This window comes from Podarcis muralis, chromosome 11, assembly GCF_964188315.1.
Source record: "Podarcis muralis chromosome 11, rPodMur119.hap1.1, whole genome shotgun sequence".
NCBI classification, from domain to species: domain Eukaryota; kingdom Metazoa; phylum Chordata; class Lepidosauria; order Squamata; family Lacertidae; genus Podarcis; species Podarcis muralis.
This window is the reverse complement of record NC_135665.1, coordinates 34,901,628-34,927,257: the sequence shown is the minus strand read 5'-3', so window position 1 is coordinate 34,927,257 and position 25,630 is coordinate 34,901,628. Positions and strand designations below refer to the sequence as shown.

Here is a 25,630-nt window from a genome sequence, read left to right as displayed (position 1 = left end):
ATTTAAACTTTCTTAGAACTGCACTAATATATATATTAAGTCTATTGCAACCATTCTGCACAATCCAAAACCATATTAACAGTCATTTTGAAAATCTACAGCCAACAGATGAGTGAATAATAAAAAACAAGGCTATAATGAATTACAAAGAGAAATGGAAGACATAAGAAAAGCGGAAGAGATGCTAAATTCTATAACAGGAACCACCACCACCCCTCTGAAAGTGACAGTAAAAAGGAGGACAGGTGTGAAAAGCTTTGCCTTTCTTGTTTTGGAAAAATAAAATTGAGAGTGCTGACATGGCATAAGATTATAATTTAGACAGAAGTGAGGATATTGCTGAGGTGCTAATTTAAAACATTGGAGGTCAACAAAATATGATTAAAGAGCCAGTGGACCACTGAGCCAGAAGATGCATTAAACTGAAATGAATGAATGACTTTTCTGAGCTTGGAAGAAGCATTTGCAAAGCTGTGATGAAGCCAGAGTGGAGAATGTGAGGATGCTCCCTCTGGCAACATCCACTCTGCACAGATGTTTCTGGTCTCAGCCAACAATTCTGACAGTCTGAAATGGGGCCCTTCAGACAAGAATTGGAACTTGAGAAGATTCTGCTAATTAAAACATTCATCTGCTTTTCCATGCTCTTCTACTGGAATACAGGCAATGCTGTAAACCAAGTTCTGTAACTGAATCTAAAAACTCCAATACCAAGACTGACCACCCAACTTGCTTGACTTTCAACTCCTTTCAAGCCAATTGTACAATAAATAAGTTCTTCTTTAGCACTGCCTTCAAGAAACTGAGTTGACTAATAATTTATAGCTTTATACAAGTTTCATGTGTCCTTAAAAAGAAGAAGGGCTTACTGCTGCAAAATCTCTCTTTTCCCCAAATCTCTCTTTTAATTGTTGAAGAGAGGACAAAAAGTGTACTTTGATTAAATGTGTTTGTGTGAAAGACTGAATCAACAGAAAAATGTTCAGCAATATATTCCTTAAACTTTTAAACCACAGCCAAAGATAACAGTGCTTTGACAAGGATACATCAGCTAGGAAACATTGTGAACAGGACTTCAAAAAACACTGACTTTCACTCTGACTTTGGCCAGCCTGCTTACAAATAAGTCTGAGAGGGGAGAATAGAATAAAAAAGTTAATAATTTTTGCATAGCTTGGTTTGTTTAACTTAAGTGTATGTAGTGGTAGCTATGTTTTCACCCCACAACTAACTTGCTGACATTGGGCAAATTCCAAATTCCATCTTGCCAGAGGGAGTAAAACTGTTAGCAACTTTCAGGGGTTTCAGTTCTTCCCCAGATGGAGGGATCAGAGATTCATCATTGATATTTGAAGGCTGCATTCATACAGCAATTATTCATTAAATTTGGAAGACTAAACGATGCTTTGGCATAATCATGCCCCTCCTGGCAAGTTGACAATATCACTGACAAGTCAGCAGTGGCAGGGTCAGCAAGGTCTATAGTCTGGTGATATAGCTTCTTATCATGTGCAATACCCTGAGTTCTACTAGGTAAAAGCTGGAAGGTTATAGAGAGCTATGGCAGGTCAAGAAAATAGTGTAGTCAATAGAAAGCTAAAGCCAGGGACCAAAATTGGCACAGTTGAGAACCAACAGTTCTCAAAAGATCTTCATCCAGTTGAAGCTGATGCTACCCATAAAGGTAAAGGGACCCCTGACCGTTAGGTCCAGTTGCGGATGACTCTGGCATTGTGGCGCTAATCTTGCTTTACTGGCCGAGGAAGTCAGCGTACAGCTTCCGGGTCATGTGGCCAGCATGACTAAGCCGCTTTCTGGTGAACCAGAGCAGTGCACGGAAATGCCGTTTACCTTCCCACCGGAGTGGTACCTATTTATCTACTTGCACTTTGACGTGCTTTTGAACTGCTAGGTTGGCAGGAGCTGGGACCGAGCAATGGGAGCCCACCCCATTGTGGGGATTCGAATTGCCAACCTTCTGATCGGCAAGCCCTAGGCTCTGTGGTTTAACCCACAGCACCACCCTCGTCCCTCTGATGCTATCCATATAAACTATCTAAACCTTGATCGTTCCGCAATTACTGACCATTCCTCATCTATGTTGTTGCCCAGCTTAGAAGGACAGGATTATCCTGAAGCATAATATAGTCTTCCATATCCCCTAAATGAGAGCTGAATGGATACACACCCTTTAGATGGCTTGCATGCATTTCTGATCTCTTCATCTGGGGAAGAACTGAGACTACTGAAAATTATTGACAACCGCCCCTCTCAAGCCAGGTGAGGGGGAGGGAGGGGTGGGGTGGGGAGATGGTGTCCTCCAACCCTCTATCAGATTGCTAGATTTCCAGTGGTCATACATTTTATAGGGGGAGAGGTTGATCAAAGCAATGAGAGTCCAAATGGAGAGAATTGCAGTGAATCTGGACCCTAGGTGATGCAATGTGTGCTCTGACAGGAGCAAAAGAAAATGAAAAAAGGTAAAAGAAAAGGTACAGATTCAAGCTCTGTTCATAAGGCAAATACCTATGAGGACTGAAAAGCTGATGGTCACAGCCAAATTACAAAAACTGTAGCACGAAGAAGGTATTTAATGTAATATTATAGAACTCCATGCTATACAATACCATTCCATCCACCCAGGGGAACTGTTGGGTTGTGAACAACTGTTCAATGTTTTAGAGGAGAACCTGGTTTTAAAATTATCTAAATATGCTAAATCTGTAGCAGAATCATGTTGGAGCATTGCATCTCTATAAATTGCTTCTTTTGTGTGTATTATATGTTTTAAAGCTTAAGGAGATCAATGCAGACTTGATGTAGGCTGTTGTTGGCTACATATGTATATATGTTTATGTCTTCTCTGGGTGCCTAAAACAGATGCTTTTCATCAGGGTTATTACCTACTATAAATGAATTATACTAAACCAGTAATCTATGTGTCTCCCAGGTGAGAAAAGTAACCCAATGGCCAGGAATTTTTTAGTCTCATTACTGCCCCACAGTAGAGGGGCCAGTTTTTCAGTTTATAATTTTGAATTGATTGGTTAAATGTTTTGAACTACAGCAGCAGAGAGTATAACAAACAAACAAAAAGTTTCAGAATTACTGAAGATGATATTGTTTGGGTAAGGGGAAAAAATTATTCCAGAGTTTTTCTCATCATGGTAGTTTGTTTTGCTGCCATTGCTTTCAATAGCCTCGGGGGATTGATTGGTTTACTGCAGTATATGAAGACAACTCCACAGTCTTCTACTTTTCCAAGAAACTACTATCATGGGGTAAAGCAGTTCTGGGAACTTTAGCTGTATTTGGATATGCCTGAATAGATCTCAGGGCCTGAATAGATCTCAGTGAAAATTATAGTCAGTATGAAGGGTTTGGGCTTCCTCCCTTGTATTACAGGCCTCTCAGTTACAATAAAAGCTCTCCAGACTTTCATTTTATTAAAAAAATGCTGGAGAGACAAAACTAGAGAAAAGGTCTCTATCTTTCATCTCTGTAATTAAAAAATGGTCTGCCCTAAAATAATCCTGATGTTAAAATAGCTTGTAATACCTTTACTTCAGTTTCATTAGCCCATAAAGCAGGTTGTGTGCAAAGCAAGGGCAGTTAGCCGTGACCTTGGTCAGTTCATTCAAGGAACCTCCAGATAGCAAGTCCTTTTTCCCACATCCATCTTGCTCGCAACGCAGTCATACCTACCCACTGGCTTCATATCCCGACCAAACATATCTAGATGCTATCATCACTCACAGAGTCACCCTGGACCTCTTCATAGTCTCCAAGATGTCCCAGATACTGTCAATCTCCTTTCCCTCCATAGCTTCTGATAGAGTGTCTCAAATCTTTCTATCACCTTGCTATATCCTTCTCCCAGTGAATGCTGTACTGCCACTAGAAGGCTATGCCCTTCAAACACTGATGCTGAACTATTTGAAGACCTAATTGATTTGTTAATTTTTACTAAGCTGTCTATATTTAAACTCTAAATTTTCTTTTCTAACTTTCTAAGGAAGATTAGTTTATTATAGAACATACTGCAGTGGCATGTAGTTATGTGTGTCATCAATACTTTATTCACCTAATAGTTGACAATTTCCTCTTTCTTCGTAGACTATAGTATCTCTGTTTAAATAAGCACTTTGAAATATTTATTTTGTTTCATTTCATGGTATCACAAAACTTGGGGAGGGACGACTCAGTACAACAAAAACAACAACAACAACATGGTAGTGAAATATTAGAAGTGTTTAAATAGCTGGATACTAATGGAAGCACATGGGAGCATTCAATCTATTTTTCCTTTCAGTGCATTTGGTTTTACTGTGACAGTTGATGCCCATGTCAAGCCAGTTGCTAAAATATTATTAAAAGCTCTCTTTCTTTGCAGATCCAGTGCATGAAGTTTGGGATTTATTTGGTTATCATGAAATAGACGAGCCCCCTACAGATACTGATTCAACACAAGATGAACCCTGCACAGCAACGCCGGATGAGGAATCTGCAGAACTTTTAATTTTGGACCCTTTATTCTACCCAGAAATATACAATCTTGGAGAAGATGATGACGAAGCAGACTGCGAGAATACTACTGATGTCACAACTCCACCGGCTTTGCAGTTTATCAATGGAAAGCAACAGGTGACTACAGCACCTAAAGATCGAAATGCGGAAGAAGCAAGGAGTGACCAGATTGAAAGTTTACCACATTCCAAAAATGTAACGTTTTCACACATCAATGATACTAACATAGTGTCTGAAAATGAGATCTCTGCCACAATGCAGCCAAATGAATCTGCTGAAATTATAGGAGAAGCCACTACGCAGAAGATAACTGCAGAATCTATCATGACAGAACTGGCCTTTAGTGGCGATTCTGAAGTTTCTACTACAGATAAAATCCTTGAAATAACATCTCTACATGGCCAGCCTTTATCAGACACTACAGAGAAATTAACACAACCTGGAACAGATTTTCATCAAATCTTAAGCAAACATCCTGGCATTTTCTCTGTAATTAATACAAAATATTCAGGAGCTTCTACTACCATGCCTGAGTCAAACAGTTACAGCTTTTCACACTCAGTAAAAACACCTCCAAAAGAAGCTTCTGAAAGGTTTTCTACTACAACGTTTGCTCCAACGTTTGCTTCCATAATCATAGAAGACAGCACAGCACTTGAAAATGTTCTACAAGATGAATATAAATCAACAGTTAGACCAGATGCACTTCTTACTGCTGAAAGTTCAATAGAAACAACCAGAAGTCCAAGTTTGTTGAATATACCAGAAGGCTCTGGAGATGTTCAACAAGAGAATGCTAAACCTACAACCGCGGTAATAAAAATGACAGGGACAGAAAAAAATCCTCTTCAGGATATTTCCTCAGATCTTGGCAGACATAGCCCTACAAAAAGCAGCCCTAGTGCTTCACAGCCTCCTGCATCTTTGTATAAAGACATGAATTCTACACTTAAACAGAGTTCTGTAGAAGCTCTTACTAACCAAACTATTCCTAAATTAATTTTGAACTCTACCAAAAATGCCGAAGAAGTGAGGGATGATAAGGACGAGATTAAGAGCACCATTTTCTCAACCAAGGAGTATTCAACTACTGTTAAAGCAGAAAAGTTGCTGTTCAGTAACGATAGCGTCAGATCTGTGAGCCAAGAATCCATAACTCTCACTAAATCAGTATCAGTGACAGATGCATCACCTCTCAAAACTAAAGAGGCCACAGAGAAGATAATTCCTGTAGATGAAGAATCTGGGGATGGATCCACAGATGTTTGGAGGAAACCTGGCATGGACATTCTTTTGGGGGGTCCCACCAGCAAAGTGGTAAGTACTGACTCCCCATTTATTGACCCAGGTACTGAAAAAATTGATGTTATCGCTATAGCTACTACATTGAGTTCATTACTATTGAGATCTCAACCTGGAAGCACAGACACACAAGTGAAGAAGCTAGACACTCTTAACACAGATTCATCACCTTTGGAATATGCAATTATTATTGATCCCACAATGCAAGTGTTAAGTACTGAATCAGACAGAAAGGCCACGGAAACTAAAACTGAAGTGCAAGTATCAAAGGATATAACTGATAACCAAGGACCAGTAAAACATGAATTGGATGCAGTCACGCAATTGCCATTTAGTGAAAAGTCTATTCTGGAATCAAATGAAGAGATGATAACATCTTCTACAGCGATTGAAAAGAAAATTGACTTGTTTGAGACATCTGGTGTGGCATCATCTGTAGAGTCAACTGGAAGTGGAAGCACTACAATCCTTTCTGTCAGCATTCCTACACCATTGAAAGATAACATTATTCTGCAAGAAAGAGGTTCTGAGTTTTTAATAAACGAAACAATGGAATCTGCCAAACCAGAAAGCACTGGACAGTTTTCTCCAACCATTTCTGCTGAGATAATTGACCTGGTGGATGTGGGCTCTGGAGAGGAATCAGGAGATAACAGAAGTAATGTAGTACTTGTGACTCATGGTCCTACAGAAAGAATAATAAATACTAAATTTCCATTGATTGAACAAGGTTCTGGCGACATAGATTCTTTTACAGAACCTCCTATAAAAACAACAAATGAAAACAGAGGTAGCAGCGTGACATCTAGATATATGCTGTTTACTGATGCACCTGCAAAGTTAGACACACATAGTCATCCCACCACCACATTCCCTTCAGAGAATGCAGGAATTACAAACACTGAAGGAGAAACACCAGCTGAATCGGAAACAATAGCTTTTACTACAATCCCTCCTTTAGAAGATGAAATGAATTCTGATGAAGAACATGCTGCTGAAACATCAGATGAAATGGTACAGACCTTTGGAGTGGTAACACAAGAATCCTTCATTAAAAGTAAAGAACCTTTAACTAGACAGACAGGAATTTCAACTGTTTCTACATTTATCCCATACATAGAAGAAATAAAAACTGATGTCACACCTGGAACTGAATTTGTGCAAAAGAATCTCTCTTCACATGATAACATCCTCACGATTGAGTCTGAAACATTTCTAGATGAACCTCTAAGCCCTTCACCAGCAGCTGAAGATAAAGAACAGTTGGCACAAAATGCTCACCCAACTGAGGACAGCCACAAGCCTTCCTCCATGTCTACAGGGTACAAGCCAGTAAAAAAGGCAACCAGCAATGCTCCATTTTTTTCGGAACAAGGTTCAGGAGATGCAATCTTTACTGTTCCATCTACCACTGTGCCTATAAGTTCTGCTATATTAAATGTCAATGCAAGCACATTAAGTCTTGACATTCTTCATCCTAGAAGTTCAGAAGCAAGTACTTCAGAGGAAAAAATAAAAGAATCTGATACATATCCCACTGAAAAATATGAGGATTTCAGCAATGTTAATAAATATCCATATACTATAGCAGTAGAGTTGCTTGCAGGAAGAGACAAAATAGCCCCTAGTGCATCTACCTTAGATACCAGGGTCATTGGCACAGAAGTACCTACTATAAAGCAACTCATTCTTGAAAATTCTCAAAACCTAGAAAATAGCTATCAGGAGAAGGAAAATACAACATTATCAACATTGGTAGCTACTGATGGAATTTCGGAGGAAGCTTCTCACGTGGTGATGTATGAAGACACAACTCCTGTTCCTGAATCTGTTCCTGGAAGGCCTACTCTTGGAATTGCTAAAGAACCTAAACACACCTCGAAACCTGAAATGATGAGAATAGCAATTCATGAAGGATCTGGAGACGGTTCTGGTTGGCGGGACACAATGGAAAAATATCCTGAATCACCTACCCAGTTGCCAAAAAGAGTAATGCCATCATCTCATACACCTGGCAAAAATAATTCGAAAGTTGTGGACCTTGCTGAAGCAGTGAATGGATCTGAAATAGAATTAGTATCATCACCCACCCACAGAGAAGAAAAACAAATGCCACCAACCTCGGATAGTGACTTTTCAGAGACATTTGCAGATGAAAGTTCCACAAACAGCATAAAAGACTTTGAGGAACTTATCCCACTGCCTGGTGACAAAAGGAATTATTCGGGGGGTATTTCCAGCTTCATTGATGTAGGCCATGGAATAATATCTGATGAAACAACAATTATAGATGCTGATGACTTGAAATCAAATATTGAAGACATAGGTGGACAAAGAACTGTGGGCTCTGAGAGACCCTCGATGTACAGCATTTATACTTCTTTAACAGAAATTCAGACTGCTACACCTACAATTACTTTAGCTATTGATAAATCAGATGGCTTTGGAGATGGTCAAGGGAGTTTTGTAACCAGTAAGTTCATATTCAGCAAGCCCATGATATCTGATCTGACACCAACATCAGATGATGTGGGCTCAGGAGATGCCACACTTTTCACAACAGAAACTGGTGTTACTCAAGAGCTGCCCCAAATAGCTGCATTTCTTCCAACTATGCCACTTCTTGTTAGATCTACCACGTCATCGCCAACCAGCTCCAAAACTGATGAAAAGGACAAAGAATTAGAGCTGGAAACTAAACATACAGATTCCAAAAATACAATAGAAGACAACTCTGAATTACAAACATTGTCAGACAACCAAGCAATAGCTGATGAAAGTGAAATTGCTTCTACCGCAGACTCTTCAGGAAAAGGAGAAGTAGATATGGATGAAAAGAAACTCGTGGCTCCTACGCTGCCATACCTACCCATTGAGCCATGGCAATCTTTGACAACACACAAATCTGAAGAAAGCACAGTTACTGTACAACTTGCTTCCCAAAGTGTAACGAAGTCTGAAGAAACAACCCAGGAGGTCTACAAAGGAATGAAGGAAACGGAAGCCACAGAATCCATAGAAACAGATCCAGAAAAAATGCATTCTGCAACTCAAATACCAAAGTTGCCCGTGACTGTCTATTTACTCAATGGAGCTTCTGAGTATCCTGAAGACATAATGCCAAGTACTTCATCATCAGTTGACAATGACAAGCATGATTTGTCACCAGTACAAACCTTTAGAGAAGCTAGTGCTGACATCACAGCAACTTACAAACCTGCCCTGAAAGAGTCTTCAGGAAGCACCGAGTTCCCATTAGCATCTTCTCCCAAACTGGTATCAGAAAGCAAGACCACTGAATCTGTGCCTAGTTCTGTAACAGAAATGAAGGAAAAGCCAGGAAGTTCAACAGAAGTGATTACTGTCGAAGGAACCATTGCTCCTGGAGAGTCTCTTTCAAAGGAAGCTAAACCAACAGCATTTATAGTTCCAGGAACTGACATTTTAGAATCTAGTTCAGAAGAAGAAACTTCTCATGAGAAGGAGCTAAATCAGTTAGATGAAAATAGTGCTGATGGAGACTTACCATGGATACGCACCACACCATCTCCCATTCCACATGAAAGTAAAACAGGTGGAGTATTTGGGACTGATGGTGAAGCCGATGTTTGGCCAATTTCACCCCCTCCATCAGTAGACACAACTGTGGAAACCCAAACTGCATTGGATGGGCAGAAGAAGCCAACAACTGTTTCCTCTAATGCTGCAACAAAAAACCCAGGCTCTGAAAACACTCCCGAATATATTAAGCAGGCAAGAACCACAGGGGGCATAAACAGCATTGAACTTGTAACACCACCACTTTTGCTTCTGGATGTAACTAATGGATCAGATTTCCTGATTGGCACAGGTGGGGGTTCAGTCGAAGGCACAGCAGTTCAGATACCAGGTAAGAGTTTAATTTTCCACTACTGAAATGTTCTTCACTCACATGAAAATATTGGCCTGATGATACAATATAGTAAACTCTGAAGATACTACTGTTAGGTCTCACAATACATTTTTCATCAATCTTTGCAATCTCAACCTTTTTTGAGCACACAGACACATTTACAAATGTAATAGGCGAATTGGATCTTTTGTGGGTATAGCTGGCAGAAGTGCCTTTCCCTCATCAATTACTTTTGGCTGTATCTAGGCTTGGCAGATTCACATGTAACATGTGCCCATTCATTGTCCAGCAACAGTGAAGGCTGATTGCATGAAGAAAAGACATATTGTGTGAGAGAGCCATGAAACTTTGGGTTACATGGGGAAATAATTTTGGAATATTTACAGAATAACAAGTCTTTTTATGTTAACAGATATTCTAAGGTTATTAGACTTTGATACGTCATAATAATGCAGATATATTTGTCTTCAGCCAGATATACCTATGTGCAAAAGGGGGCTACAAAATGAGTCTTACTAATAGTAATTTTGACTGGATTCACAATTTTATCCCAATCCTGGAATGAAAGAAAATCACACCTGACGAAAGAGGTGGATAGCAATTATCTCCCTGCCCCATTGAATCTGCATCAGTTCTCTTATTTTACTCTTTTGTAGATGGGGTATGGTGGGATTCAGGCTGAAATCCTATACCCACTTATAGAGGCATAAGCCCCACCCAATGAGACTTCTGAATAGGCATGTATAGGATTTGCTGTTGATGTTGATGTGGGTTTCTGCATTTGGAACAACTGCTTTCCCACTGTTGAGGGAACATGACAAATGGATGATTTCCTAGTACTCTTGGTGGCACTTTTGTTATGGCTGTGATAAATTACGCTATTGGTCTCAAGTTCTTTTTAAAGTTTGTGGTTGTTTTGGTTTTAAAATGTAAGGATGAGTCCTTGACATTAGTGGAGATCTCCCATTGTCAACCATGACAGGAAGCATTACGAATAGTGCTAGACAGATAAATTTGAAGACATAGGATTTTTTTTATTTGTATTTGTGATTAAATCATTAAAGGAGGCACTCTGGGGCATGATCTGTTCCTTTATGACAGGACAGATTTACACCTTCTTAATGTGTTTATTATCAAATATAAATATGATTCCCTGTTGATTGATGCTGCTTTCATGTCATAAAGATGTTTTATGTGTGACAGTGACTTGCCATGGAGGTTCTGTATATTGGTAGCTTACATGTGTAAAAGATTATAGTCTTAAAAATTCCCCGAAGTCTTCCCATGGCAAGGCTATAGATATGATTGAAAATGGCTGTAGTAGTTCCACTAAGCACTTTTATGTAGCATAAGTAATCATACCTGATGCTATCTTGATATAATGCATATGAGGAACTGGTCCAAATATCACATGCAGAACCAAAATTGGTTCATTGCATACTATTTTACATAATATAAGAGCCTTATATATTTGTAATCTTATGTGAAATAATGTTTAAATATGCATATTGGTTTGGCCTCTTATTCAGTTAGTCCTTCAATAACCATATAAAGAAACAAAATGAGAATATGGCTTGATGGAAAGCAAACAATATCCAGAATGACAAACAAGAAGTGTGGTATAAGAATGCATGTTCTGTGTACCCAATCATTCCACATAAACTAACCCCGTTCAGATAAATGCATATTTCACTCACTGTGCACATATGTTTTAACTGTTTTCGGCTATAATTAATTGTCATGTCATGCCAACTAAATCCTCAGTAGAATATTGCAGTTGCCAAAAATAATACAAAATGTCATTTGAAGAAAATGAAATATTGCTGAAAGTAAATTGTTTTCACCAGCGAGTAAGGATTGCATTGCCAACATGGATGATGGCTGATTTACTATTACTGCTGCATATTATGATGAATTGATTTTGGTTTCTGTCTAATCTGCAACTATAGCAAATCTGACAGAACCAGCTGAAAAGTAGGAAATGTCTTTCTGCTGAAAGAGAGTCAGCACCCAAGAAGCAATTTTAGCAAAATATAGCAATTTTCCATGAACTCACTTTACAGGCCAAGAGCCATGCAAGAGTAATCCATGCCAGCATGGGGGAACTTGTTATCCACGGGACATTTTCTACATCTGCACTTGTATGCCGGGTTTCAGTGGTGACCAGTGTGAAGTAGGTAAGAAGCAAAGTCTTTGTTGGTATGTGATTATCTGATTATTCAATGTGCAAAACAGGGCATGGTATTGCAGTACCAGAAGACTCAGACTGATGTAAGCAAGCAAGACGAACTCTTGCTTGTTTACCAACTTTGTCCATTTTCAGTCCAATCCGCAAATGCAATTTGTGTATGGGAGTAAATTTTCATGTGCCAATCTACTGTGCTGAGTGGACAAAAGCCAACAGGAAGATGGGAATTTGTATCCAGTACACCAGCAAAATGTGCCTTATTCCGTATGCTTTCTTATGTGGTAGTTTGTATACAAACTTGCAAATCTCTGTGAGATCTACTAGGATGATCAACTGCAATTTATACACGTGCAAAACCTGTAAAAATATTTATGAATGGCAATATCTGGTGTTTATAAATGGATGAGGAAGAATAACTGCCTCAAATGTTTGAATGCTGCTAATAGCCTGTTGAAAGTTCTCTCAGTTTAGATATCAGATTAGTAGCACATTGGAGGTAAGACTGCTACATGTGCCGAAGAAGAACCTGAGTGATTATTGCAGGCCGATGTATGAGCATATTCACTGAATGAATTAATGAATTTGCTTTTTTATTTATTTATTTGATTGATTGGTTAGGCCAGTCACATTGCATGAAGACAAAAACAGTTGTGGTAATGGCAAGACTCTTTGTGATGATGGACTCTGTAAACAGTTATCCTACTGTTCTTGGATTAGCCAATTTCTCTGGGATTCCTATTTTTGTATCCAATGAAGTTGTCCCAATTTTACAAGGAATTCTGCTTGTGCAACGGAACTTCCCCTCCCTCTCCTCTGGCTGCATGTGCCCTCAATCTGTTTTGGAGGGTTGGAGCAACCTCAATAATAGATTGGGGGGACACAGGACAACCTTCACCAGAAACAACCCCTACTGTTTGGAGTTATGTTTTTATGACCACCAGGATATGAAAGGGCAAGGACAGTAGGAACAGATGGCAATGTCTACCGCAATAATGTGAAATGCAGCCATTGCAGCCGAATAGGAGTTCAGTTTTCCATGGTCCCAGGTTAGAGTAGGTGGGATACATCACAAAGGTATTCTGAGGGTTAAAAAAAGAGAGATAATGAGCTGCAGTACTCTTTCCCTCAACAGTACATTTCCAAGCACAATTCAAAGTGTTGGTGCTGACCTTTAAAGCCCTAAACGGCCTCGGCCCAGTATACCTGAAGGAGTGTCTCCACCCCCATCGTTCAGCCCAGTCCACCTCCGAGGGCCTTCTGGCGGTTCCCTTCCTGCAAGAAGTGAGGCTACAGGGAACCAGGCAGAGGGCCTCCTTGGTAGTGGTGCCCATCAGATATCAGGAGGGCCCTGTGGAATGCCCTCCCATCAGATATCAAGGAAATAAACAACTATCTGACGTTTAGAAGACATCTGAAGGCAGCCCTCTTTAGGGAATTTTTTAAGGATTGATGTTTTATTGTGTTTTTAATATTCTGTTGGGAGCTGCCCAGAGTGGCTGGGGAAACCCAGCCAGATGGGCAGCGTATAAATAAATTACTACTACTACTACTACAAGTTCTGAGAGATAGAAACCGAGGATGCAGGTTACAGACCCAGCGGTCATGCAGGATGCTTTAAAATGTTCAGGTGTGTGTATATTTTGTTTAGAATTGTTCTGCACATTCTGAGATGTAAATGCTGCTGAACTCTGTGTGCAAATGTTGAAGAAAATCGTTAGGTCCTTATGCATTGTGATATCTGAAATCAATTTATGTACATTATTTATTTGACATTATTAATACATGTAAACTTTCTTTTATATTGCAAGTGAGGACAATACCTCATTCTAAATATCTGTTTCATTTTCTTGGGCAGACATTGATGAATGTCAATCCAGCCCTTGCAGAAATGGAGCCACCTGCATTGATGGCATCAATACGTTTACTTGCCTTTGTCTTCCAAGCTACGTTGGGGCTCTTTGCGAAAAAGGTGAGTTCAGTTTGAAATTTATAGTTAACTTCACTGTGCTTACAATGGAATCAAATATGCAAATTTGCTAACAAATCAGGCCTCTATTGGGAGGGTGGTGGCAATTAATGGATAATTATTTGTCTTTGCTTTTATTTTCTTTCGCTTGTGTTGCTTTGCTTTCTTTCTCCTTCCTGCTGAAAACAGTCATAACTGGGGGGCGGGGGTGGGAATTGCTGTAGTCTCTTTTACTCAGGTAGAAAATTAATCCTTTGGGCTTGATTTTAGTTTGTCATCTTATGTTTCCAACATTTGACTTCAAGAGTGATGTTTAAAAAATGAAGTTTTAAGTTTAGGATATGGTTCTTTAATCTGTGTTCTTTAATCTGCCCCTGGACGATGCTATTCCAGATTCCAGAAAGGTAACTGCATTAGTCTGCTACAGAAAATACAAAAAAGAATTTATTGTTACATAACTTTGTGGACCAAAGCCTCTTTCATCAGATAAATCTTATCCTCAGTTGGCAAGCCTCTTCTTCTCTGTGTGTGTTTACACAGGTGTAGAGGTTTTTTTGGGGGGAAGGGGAGACTCCTGTGGGTGCCCAGATATTGTTGGACTACAACTCCCATAATCCCTGCAATCCTGCACCCACTTTGTTGGGTAATAAATATACTGAATTCAATGGGCCTTTAAATGCATGTATATAATTGTAATGTGAATTGATTTTAGAAATGTTCTGCTTGAATTAAGACAGGAAACATGAGGTCCTTCAGATCATATCAGTGGAGAAACACTTCACTCCCATGAACCAACAAAGATTCATGCCCTGCCAGTATGCAAGTGGGCAGAGATGATGCAGTTGTTCTTCAGCACCATGTAGGGGACCTTAGGTTCACTAACCATGGGATTGGAGGCCTGTGGCCTTCCAGGTGTTGCTAGACTACAGTTCCCATCATCCATGACCATTTGCCATGCAGTTTGGGGCTGATGGTAGATGGAGCCCAAAACATCCAGAGGGTTACAGATTTTCCTGGTGTAGAGAGAGAAAAGTAAACAGTGGAATCCAAAAGCCATGAAATTCAAAAGGTATATCACAGTTCTGCCATTTACAAAATAAGTACAGTGATGGTAATACATGTGAATGCTAACACACCCAACACTGCAGACCTGAGAGAGTCCTTTACAAACTCAATAAGCCTTTCTCAAGGTGACACCATGTTTTTCTTTCCTTTTGTGTCTGGGTCTTCTGGTCAAGCATGCTAACGTAATGGCCCTACGGAGAAGTTAATTACGTAGTGTTCCTGTGGGCTTTCCAGCACTCTTTTAACATTACCTCCCTGCCCTTTATTTGTAAAGGTGGTATTACAGAATAAACACGAATCTTCCAGCATGGGTTCGGGCCTGTCCAAAGGTAATAGGGAAATTTCCAGGATGAAAAATGAGCTGAAAGTTTTAAAAGTTGTGGGTTTTACCCCTTTACGTTCACTCTCACATGTAGGAAAATACCATTCCCCCCCCCCCATCTTGCTCTGACTGGATTCACTCACAGCTAGAGCAAGAGTGTCTTCCAGGCATAATTACATAAACATTGGCATGTTTCAGGATTGCCTTTCATCGTAAGCCTACTGGGCGAAAGACTGTGAATTTGCAAGTGCTTTAAAAATATTCCATGAGCCTGAAGGGACTTTTTTTTTGCTTTTGTTTTGTTAATGTTGAAGCCTCAGGCATAGGACTACGTCCAGCACTCATTATATTTCAGTTTTGCAGTAGTCTGGCATAGGCTGGAAAAGTCTCCTGAAATCTCCTCTTTAATACAAGAATTTGACCCATGTTTTTACAGCAGAAGGATATTTCTGAAAATATCTTCCTGCAACAAATCCTTAACGCTGAAATAGTCTGAAGTTCATGGTAGCTTTAAGTTGTGCTTTATGACCAACCAGGGAGAGTGTATTTGAAATGCTTAATGTGAACATTTCCTCGTTTGTCAGTCTGAAACAGACCTCAGCTCAGTCAACTCTGGAATTTAAATTTCCTCCACAGAAAGTCCTGCAGTGGTTTGAGATCGCAGGAAGGCATTCATTGGCAGCCCCTATCCCCTGCCCATTCTACCAGACAATGAGGGAAGAAAATGTGGACCGCTGTCTGGAAAGCAGTTTTGATTACATGTCAATGAACCTGATTTCATTAGATCTAAAGCAAAGCCAAAAAGTACAGAACTGTGCATTCCTATGCCACGAAAGGGCATGAGTGAATGATTCTGTTATTTCCTAGAACTAGTTATTGGCTTGTAAAAACAATTGTTTGCCAAATGGATTTCTGAGTGCTTGTGAACATTTGAACTAATGTTAGAGAAGATGTAGGTGACCTTTTTGTTGTACCAAGAAGATAAGGTAATTGTATGCAGGGCAGTTGGCATTCAGCCAGTGTTGATATTTTCTCTGTCAGTATCAGCTTAGCGGGGGAACATGAGGGCCAAGAAAGGGACATTAGCCAGTGAATCCTGGTTGTCACAGTGGAAGAGATGGAAGAACTGAAATATGGAAACATCAAGATTCACTGCTATTTGACTGCTTTCACTTCCTTCACTTCTTCCAATAGGCAGAGAAACCCAAGATCATGGAAGCTGCCTTATATTGAGTCAGGCTGTTGGTCCAGCTAGCTTAGTATTATCTATAATGACTGGTAGTAGCCCTCTGAGGTTTCAGGCAGGCGTCCCTCCCAGCCCTTTCTATAAATGTTGAAGATTGAACCTGGGACCTTATTCATGCAAAGCTGATGTTCTATCACTGAGCTGCGGCCTTTCTCCATAGGGTAGACCTCATCTGTGAAAAAGCTGTCTGAATACTGTTCCCCGTCTATTTGCAACTAACACTGGATTCAGTGTGTTCATTGCCAGATCAGATTGTAAAACGGGGGGTGAGCTACCAGAGGGCCAGAGCCTCTCTCAGTCCTGTAGCAGTCCAGCTTCTTAAAAAAGATCCCATTAAATGAACAGGCGCTTACTTCTTAGCCTGATTACTGTATTGGGGGGGGGGGGGTTGTAGAGAGATGGTTGGGTGACAGCAGGGGAAAAATGTTTTTCCCCTCCTCCCCTCATGTTGCCACCTTCTGAAAATTACCATATTTTCCCGTCTATAAGACGCCCCCTATTTTTGGGGACTCCAATTATGGTATGTCCCTTGCAATTGCACTTAGATAAAGGTTCCATTCTCATTTCTCTCCCTAACTACCACAGATAGGGATGGGATGAGAAAAAGGGCAAATGATGGTGAGGGGAGTTTAAAATGACAGTGCAAATGTGGGATATTGATGTGTGTGGCTGAGGTTGTATATGTGTGGGTAGATGGAGGTGTATGAATAGATTGGGTATGTTGCTTTTGGGTTTGGCTGCATCTAACACTGGCTTTTGACTTTTTTAATTGGGTGGTTATTTTGAAGAAATGCAACACAATCAGCATATTTCTTTCAAGACCGTTGGAACAAAGTAGAAGGCATGCTTTAAGCTATGGTCTTCCTTTGTCTTTGCCTTCATCTCTGCCTTCTTCTTTTTCTTCTCTTGCACTCTGCTCCTATAGCTCAGGTTTTGCTTTTGGCGCCATTTCTTCCTGGCAGTACAACTCAGCCTTACTGTGTTATATAAAGTCTTCTTTACATATATAAAAACATTAAGTGAAATTGAACCTTCGTTGCACTGTTTACCAGATGCAGATGTGCATGTGAACCTGCTGCCAAAACTGCGCAGATGCAATTGTGAGTAGACAACCCTCCTTGGGGCAGTATAGCCAGAGATGGTTTCTTTCCCCCTTCCTCCTCTTTTCTTTTCTTCCTCCTTTTCCTAAGGAAAATAAATGATTTCTTTGTTAGCAAAAGTGCTCCGTTTTATAAAGGAGTTAGCTCCCTGTCCAAATGTTTGTGATTGCTCTTGTCCCTCCCCACAGGCTCAGCTCTGGAAGTCATTGTAGTTTGGGAAGGAAAGAAGCATTTCTGTTTGGAAATAGCTTCTAGCTCAGTTCCCACAGCTGAGAAGGACTGGGGGAAGCAATGCCACTTCTGAAAGCCATTTGACTAAATTAGATTTACAAGCTTTTGCTTTATATGTTTGCTAAACCCACTTCGTCTCAGGCCCTGAAGTGAAGCCATCTTGGGGAGTTAGAGCTTGTCTGCACAGGACCCTGCTTGGCAGCAGAACTCTTCAGGCAGCTTAACTGGGCACAACATGTAGACAGGAAAGTGGGATTAGAGTGGTCATGCGCCTTCCTTTATAGCAGACAGTCCTGTATTTGAAGGCATCCTTTATTTGAAGGGTTGTCTAACCCAAGTCCCATTTAAATACCTTTAGATGTGAGAACAAGGGGCCTTACAGTTTCCAACCTGGAGACGTGCCCAAACTCAACTGCTCCCTTTTAAGCCTGATCTTCCTGCGATCTTAAATAGGGAGATGGAGACTCCCAAAGGCTCTTCCTCCCTTCCCTGTCAAGCCCAATCTCACTGCAATGTTAATGGGAGGGAGACTTGCAAATGCTTCCAAAAGCCTTTGGGAGTCCCTCCGCCTACAGTCTTGCTTAAAGGGGACTCCCAAAGGCTTCTTCTCCCTTCTTCCCTTTTAAGCCCAGTCTCATTCCGATGGGAGCAGAAGGGATTTTGACATCAACTTTGGCTTGTGGTGCCAAAACGGTTCTCCACCTCTGCTCTGAATGAACCTACCTAGGGAGAGTCGGTTAAGACAGATCTGCCTCCTTGATGCATCTGAGGGGAACCCGGTAGAAGCTTTTGCCTGCTTCAAGAAAGGGGGTGGCAGTGAAGAATCTAGTAGCCAAATATTTCTGCACTTTTCTAAAAACCATAGGTGCTTCTAATTAACCTAATAAGGGTGTCTGATTCCTAAATATATATTATGCACATAATTATATTACCTTTCTTCTAAAAGCAATAAGATATATCTACCTTCCCTTGCTTGACTGATCTTTCAGACTGTAAGCTTCTTGATTGTACCACTTGTCTCCTTTTGTAAAATTGTGTAAGATGGTCTACACTGATGGTACATATAATAGGCCCTGACAAGATCTGCTGGAATAGGCAACTTAGGGTGCAGCAGATCAACATTAAGTCCCTAGCTCAGTGAAAGATACAGAAGTGCAACTTGCTCAGCTGGGACTCACCTGGCTGAACCAAGGCCAATGTAAGCCCCTGAAAAGGGGCATTCTGGGGGGACGCAGGATAGCAGGAATGCAACCCAGCTTAGGCTGCATGTCATGCCTGCTCAGTTCAGCCATGTGACCTGGCAGCCTGCTGCATAACACTATTTTAAAGGCTTGTTTTCCTTCAACCAGGCTTAGGCAGAGCAGCAGCTGCAGCCATGCTGTTGAACAGAGGACTCAGCTATACAGCTGCAAATAGGACATTTTAAATGTGTTGTAAAGTGCAATATGCAAATGTGACACTAGATGGTGACAGTGAGCTATGCCAAATTCAATGTATTTTTCAAAATGTTTTTTGAAAAAGCATTTTCATAGCGTTTTTAATATGTATGTAGATTCCACTAGAATTTGGATCTCATGTAACTTTGCTATGGCTTAATTTACACCAGCTTGCTTTATGGCAGTTTCTTGTGCATAGAATTTCTCCCTTAATAATGATTAAATTCTCAGGGAAAATATGGCAGTCCTAGAAAGAGGTTTAAATGACACACATGACAACATTTATGCATAATTGTGGTGGTAGGTTGGTCACAAGAAATGTTGCATATAAAGAACATTTCAGTTAATATCTTACCACATTTGTTAATGTTAAGAACCTCAAAGAAGAGAAAAAGGCAAAACATGTATGTTTCTTTTCTTTTGTTGAGGGAATAAAAGTATGTGTTTTTGTGACTAACATAACATGGTCAAGCAACATAAGTTTTACTGACCTAAACTCATCTGAATTCCCCCCCCCAACATAAAATTTATTGTCATTTCACCAAATGAAAAGCAAAACTATATCTCTGCAATGATGGATCATCAACCAATTCTCTATTTTCTTAGAGAGGTATTTAACCAAACTTAAAAAAGAAAGAGAGAAATTCTAAGTAATCTTGCATGTCATGCTTCAGGTTGTTTTACTCATGTGAAAAATGTCATTTTGAAAAATTGTTGCCAGATCATGGCATGTTAATGGAATTACCCATTACCTACCACATTTTGTATTCCGTGTTTCCCCAAAGGACATCAGAGATGCATCCATGAAGTAATACTGTTTTTATCCTAAGAACAGCCCTTTAAGGTAAAGTAGGCTAGGAAGTGACTTGCCAGTAAACTTCATGGCTAAGGCAATTTGAACCTAGGTCTCAGTCTTAGTCCAATACTTTATCTACTATGCCCCACTGACTTTGATAGCAATTGTGGTTCAGACTTTGCTTTTCTCGCATTTTCAGAGGACTTCTAAAACAAGACAAGGGTTATAGTCAAATGATTATTGCACCAGTTAAAAACAAGCCAACAGCTCTAAAATATTTTTTTAAAAGCAACTCTGCTCAGAATCTCTAGACAGTATAACTTAGATACGTCTGAAGAATAATATAAATGCTGAAGTTATCGTAAAGAGATGATGTGAATATATAAAACACCCGTCCTCCATAAATAAAAATGAACTGCTGCACTATAATGACTCCTGGGTTTAGTGAAACAGCTTTTAAAACACCATAAACATGCCAAGCTGCATTTCAGTTCTTATATAATACATTTTAACTATGAATGTCTAGAATGTTGTAAAAGAAAGAGTCTTTATGCACATGGGTCACATTGGATTATTATTATTTGTATTTAAATTATTCACTGATTCAGGAAATTTCATGGATTATCTAGTCTAACAGGCTCTTTGGTACTTAAAAAAACCTAAGACCTCTTTTTGTATACGGACCTCACATTAGCACCATCCTATGCGTTGTATCAGGGACGCGGGTGGCGCTGTGGGTTAAAGCCTCAGCGCCTAGGGCTTGCTGATCGAAAGGTTGGCAGTTCGAATCCCCGCGGCGGGGTGCGCTCCCGTTGCTCGGTCCCAGCGCCTGCCAACCTAGCAGTTCGAAAGCACTCCCGGGTGCAAGTAGATAAATAGGGACCGCTTACTAGCGGGAAGGTAAACGGCGTTCCGTGTGCAGCTCTGGCTCACCAGTGCAGCTTCGTCACGCTGGCCACGTGACCCGGAAGTGTCTCCGGACAGCGCTGGCCCCCGGCCTATAGAGTGAGATGGGCGCACAACCCTAGAGTCTGGCAAGACTGGCCCGTATGGGCAGGGGTACCTTTACCTTTACCTTTATGCGTTGTATCTAATGTCAGTCCTGCTCAGAATAAACCCATTCAAATGGAATGACATGGTTAACTTGGGTACATCCATTTCAGTGGGCAGAATTTAGTAGAGTGCAACCTTGTGGAAAGAAGATGCAGTGGGACTGTACCATTTTGGAATGCTGGTAGAAAGTTATATGTTGAAACATCCACAAATATCCAAATATCCCTTCTCCCTGCTTATGTCAGGAAGTAGGCTAGAATGAAACTCTTTTTCTCAATGTAAACCCTCACTGGATTTGAACCATCCCTCCGCCCCAGAGCATGGTTTTTAAAAAAGCACATCTGCAAAGGGCTCAGGCACAACCCAAAGCAGCAGTGGAATTTTATGCCACTTGTCAGCTCCACTCTGGGATTCTGCGGTACTGGCAGTGTAGTTGACACGAAGCCATTAAAATGTGCTACGTTGCCAAGCTTCATGTTTGCTTCCCTTTAGCAAAATTGAATTATAGGCTGATGCAAATGCTTTTCTACTGTGTGTTCTTATCGGGACCATCCGTCACGTGAAGATAGACAACGTGCATTTCATTATTTTATGTTTCAGTTTTACAGCTGCCTTCAGAAAATAATCCCTTAAATTTATTTAATATATTTAAAAAGGTCCCCTCCAGGGGCCTTTTTATTATTGTTTGGCTGGTCTTAATCTTTGTTGAGGTAGTACTCCATCTTTGCATCTGTGAACTGCACAACAACATGCGCAACAACAGTTATTTTTTTCCATGGCTATTTCCAGTCATCAGTTCTTAAAGACCGCATTGCCAAAATGAAAAACGCAAATAATGGTTTTTTTTATGAAGGCTGTGGGAAAAAACACAAGACCCTTCCATATTAGGGCCAGAAATCCACCTGGATCTAATTTTTCTTTCTCACTAGTTATAACTTGTGTGTCCTGTTGCAATGTTAAAACCTAGCACACAGGCCCAGTCCAACTAAAGTTATTCATGAAACCAGTGGAACAAATCAGTTGCAGCTGACTCGAATCCCATTGCTTTCAATGAGATTTAGAACCAAACTACGCGTGCAACCATATGTATTATATTCATGTGTCTTCCCTTTTCACATACAGACAATTGAGAACTGGGGGCATCTTTTCTTTTTTTACATGACAAAGGAGGTGAACAAAGCCATTGCCCCTCCCATAGTGTGACCTGTTGCTTAAAAATAATAATAATTCTGCCCACTCAGCTCATTTCTGATTTTAGGGCTTGTGTGTAGGAAGTGCTTCAAACATTCGAACACAGCATGATAAGATAGGGGAAAAGAGGGGCCAAATCTGACACATGTGTAGTTTCTCAATATTAATCTCCATCCTGTGTGTGGGCAGAGATGTTGGGGAATAGGGTGGAGTTGGGCAGGGGCAGACAATGCACTGAATTTCTCTGTGGAGAGGAGAAATTCTCCTACAGTTTCTCAGTGCGGGGCTTTTCCCCCTCAAGAGGCAACAGTGCGACTTCACACCCTCCACCATGGACATACCAAGGGCATTGTGTGTCTATGTGGTGTGGAAGAGAGGAAATGGTGATCATAACAAAGAAATAGCAGAGGGAAATATGAGAAAATTCGGCAAAGTGGTTTTCTTTTTCGTTGTGGGAGGGGTGAAAGAAAAACCTCCAAGAAAAAACCAAGACATGTCCCCTCGGCTCTAGATGGGATTTTGCTCCCCTTACCCACTTGATACGAACATTAATTACACACACACACACACACACACACACACACACACACACAAGCCACTTTACATGTGCATCAGGAAGACATGTGAAGATGTGAAAAAGTACAGCTTGCTGGCCCATGTCACTTGTCTTGACTCATAGTCATGACTAACTCTGTCAGGGTGTGGGCTGCAGTGTTTTTGAGTATTAGCTGACCATAGTCTTCATGCATCATTTTTATTATGGAAGTGAACTTCCTTGAGTCTCCATTTTCAAAGTGTTAGGAATCAGGAATGAATTTTCTTCACAGTTAAATCTGAAAGCTGTGCCTCTGCCTTTATCTACCTCAAAATCTATTTGCACAGTCTGAATGAATTAAATCAATGGAAACTTTGCCACTGGCTTCACTGAGATGTACATTACTTGGGTAAATCTGACTATCCTCAGCTGATCTCTGCTCAGTGAATCATGTTGTCTGAATGATATTACAATGGGTTTTGATCATTAGCTGTGATTAGAGCTTGTTTAGTCATGGAGTGTGAGTGCAGGAAGCCCCTCCCAGCCCTGTATGTTTAAAACTGTATCACTCAACAATGGTTAATGGGGGGAATAAGTGACCTTTAACTACCAAGCGTAGGGTATACTTTTGCTAAAGGAATTAAAGTGGATCAGACGCCCAAGTGTGTGCAGGGCTTGCAGCTTCATTTATGCTGTCTTTTTTCCTATGAAATGTTAAAATGATATCACGGTCTTTTAAGCTGTTAAATGACACAGATGAGGTTGTTTCTTTCTTCTTCTTTTTTGCAATTCCACGTGGAATGTGGTATCTGGCATCTGGTGTAGAGTTTCCTTTCTGCTTTCTAGCGCTAATGGCTGAGTGTATGCATCTGGAAAACATACAAGCCATGGCCCAAATCCAAAAACCTCTATATGCAAATAGCTTTCTTTGAAGATGTAACAGCAGCAGCTCCCTCTGCTGAAGAAGCAACCTGTACACTGTTCAGATGAGAAAGTGTCCTGATTCTAGTGTAGTGAGAGCCACTGCCTGTCATTAGATCTTCAGGCTTAGTTGCTGTCCTAGCTGGGTCCTGGGTCACAAGGGAACTTCCAGATAACAGAGCTATTGTGGCCACAGTCAGCAACCAATCCAAGGCCAGTTTGAGGTCTGTTGCCAGGCAAGAAGTATTTCAAATGAGGGCTCAGGCAAGGTCTGATTTCGGGCAAGCAGTGTCTTAGAATCAAGGCACATTTCTGGTAGAATAGCATTGCCCAAGTCCTGCTGAATTCTGTCAACTGTTGTCAAAGAGAAGTGTCCTCAGAAGGAAAACCTTACTCATGAGAAGACCATTACTCCCGAGGAATCTTTCCTCGAAGTCTTGCACGTCTCCATTTCCATCTGTTGTTTAAGGCATCGGTCACTTCTGCAGGCTCAGAGCCCATTAGATCTTGGCTGCTGATGTCTGGACTGGTAGTCTTATCTCTAAATCTAGCTGGTTCCTGGACTTTGCTCAGCACAGGGGCTCCAGGTTGTTCCCAAATGAAGAATCCCCTGGGTGAAAGCATACAACTTCCTTGGGAGCTGTGGTCCTCAGGAAGCTCTTTATGTTCCTGGGTCAGAGCTTTTGGGTGTAATAAGGTTATCTGTCAGTTCGTTGTGATCTCTGCCAGTGGGCCTTCACTTTCTAACCCTCAGTAGAATTCAGTTCTCCAGACCACTTCCCTGTCTTGCACAATTTCTTCTTCAAAGTTGGACATCAAAGAGATACTTAGTTTGCTCCTGAGATTCATTCTATGCTCACTGAGATCAGGGCCTTGTGTGTGTTATTTGGAATATGCTTTCAGTGAACATCAGCCTGATACCTACAGCATTGGCATTTGATCTCCTGCCTAAAATTCACCTGTTTGTCCAGGCTTTACCCTGAGGGGTGATCCAGCTGTTTCAGTGTATTAAGCTGATGTGTAATGTATTTTGTATTTGTTTCATGGTTGCAATTTTATTGCTGATTTTATGCTGTTCACCACCATGGTCTCCCCCCACCCCTTAATGTTGATGTTATGTAATATTTTCCAAACAACAATCTGCAGAAGGCACACACTTACTACATAAATGTTATTCACAGACTCAGTTTATTTTTTTGAGTGAAGCATTTGAGCGTTTCAGAATGTCTGGTCCCCTTGTCACTGAATGTTTCATTTTGGGCATTTCAGCGTTGCCTCTGCCAACATTGGGCATTGCCTGGGCATTGCCAACCCATGTTTACAATAAGAGTTTTGCAATTGTTTGTTGCAGATACTGAAACCTGTGATTACGGATGGCACAAGTTCCAAGGGCAGTGCTACAAATACTTTGCTCATCGGCGCACGTGGGACGCGGCAGAGAGAGAGTGCCGCCTCCAGGGAGCCCATCTGACCAGCATCCTGTCTCATGAAGAACAGCTCTTTGTGAACCGTATGTGGCATTTTGATCCAACGCTGTGCTTGAGGATGCAGAGGCAGTGGAAATGGCTGTAAAATAAAATATCCACCAGGCCTCCAAATATTTTATTTTATGTTTTGCTTTCTGAAATGTGTGTTATCGTTTATCCTTTTTAAAAGAGGACCTTTTGTCCTTGACCGCTACTTTGTTCCTTTCAGCCCAGCTCTAAGGATCTGCCAAACTCATTAGCTAGAGTGGGAGAAATGGCTGATCTTTGGAGGGATTCATCTTTTACAATCCTAAAGAATTTAGTTCATGAGAAAAAGACATTAGAAGAAGAATTAAGTGAGGCATTTTATTCCAATGTTTTAATTTTATTTTA

At 40.7% G+C, this 25,630-nt stretch overlaps 1 protein-coding gene across 7 annotated transcripts in view; it reads left to right on the top strand.

Annotated features, from left to right (window-relative positions):
* Window positions 1–25,630, top strand: part of VCAN (versican) — a 124,803-nt gene that overhangs the window by 72,653 nt on the left and 26,520 nt on the right. For 5 of the 7 annotated variants that reach the window (XM_077936239.1, XM_077936235.1, XM_077936241.1 and 2 more), the window contains 5 exons: window positions 4,394–9,718; window positions 11,785–11,898; window positions 13,765–13,878; window positions 17,561–17,608; window positions 25,123–25,281. In XM_077936239.1, the coding sequence (XP_077792365.1) occupies window positions 4,394–9,718; window positions 11,785–11,898; window positions 13,765–13,878; window positions 17,561–17,608; window positions 25,123–25,281 (5,760 nt within the window). The remainder of the gene's footprint in view (window positions 1–4,393; window positions 9,719–11,784; window positions 11,899–13,764; window positions 13,879–17,560; window positions 17,609–25,122; window positions 25,282–25,630) is intronic. The other 2 variants (XM_077936238.1, XM_077936237.1) reach the window with 2 other exon arrangements.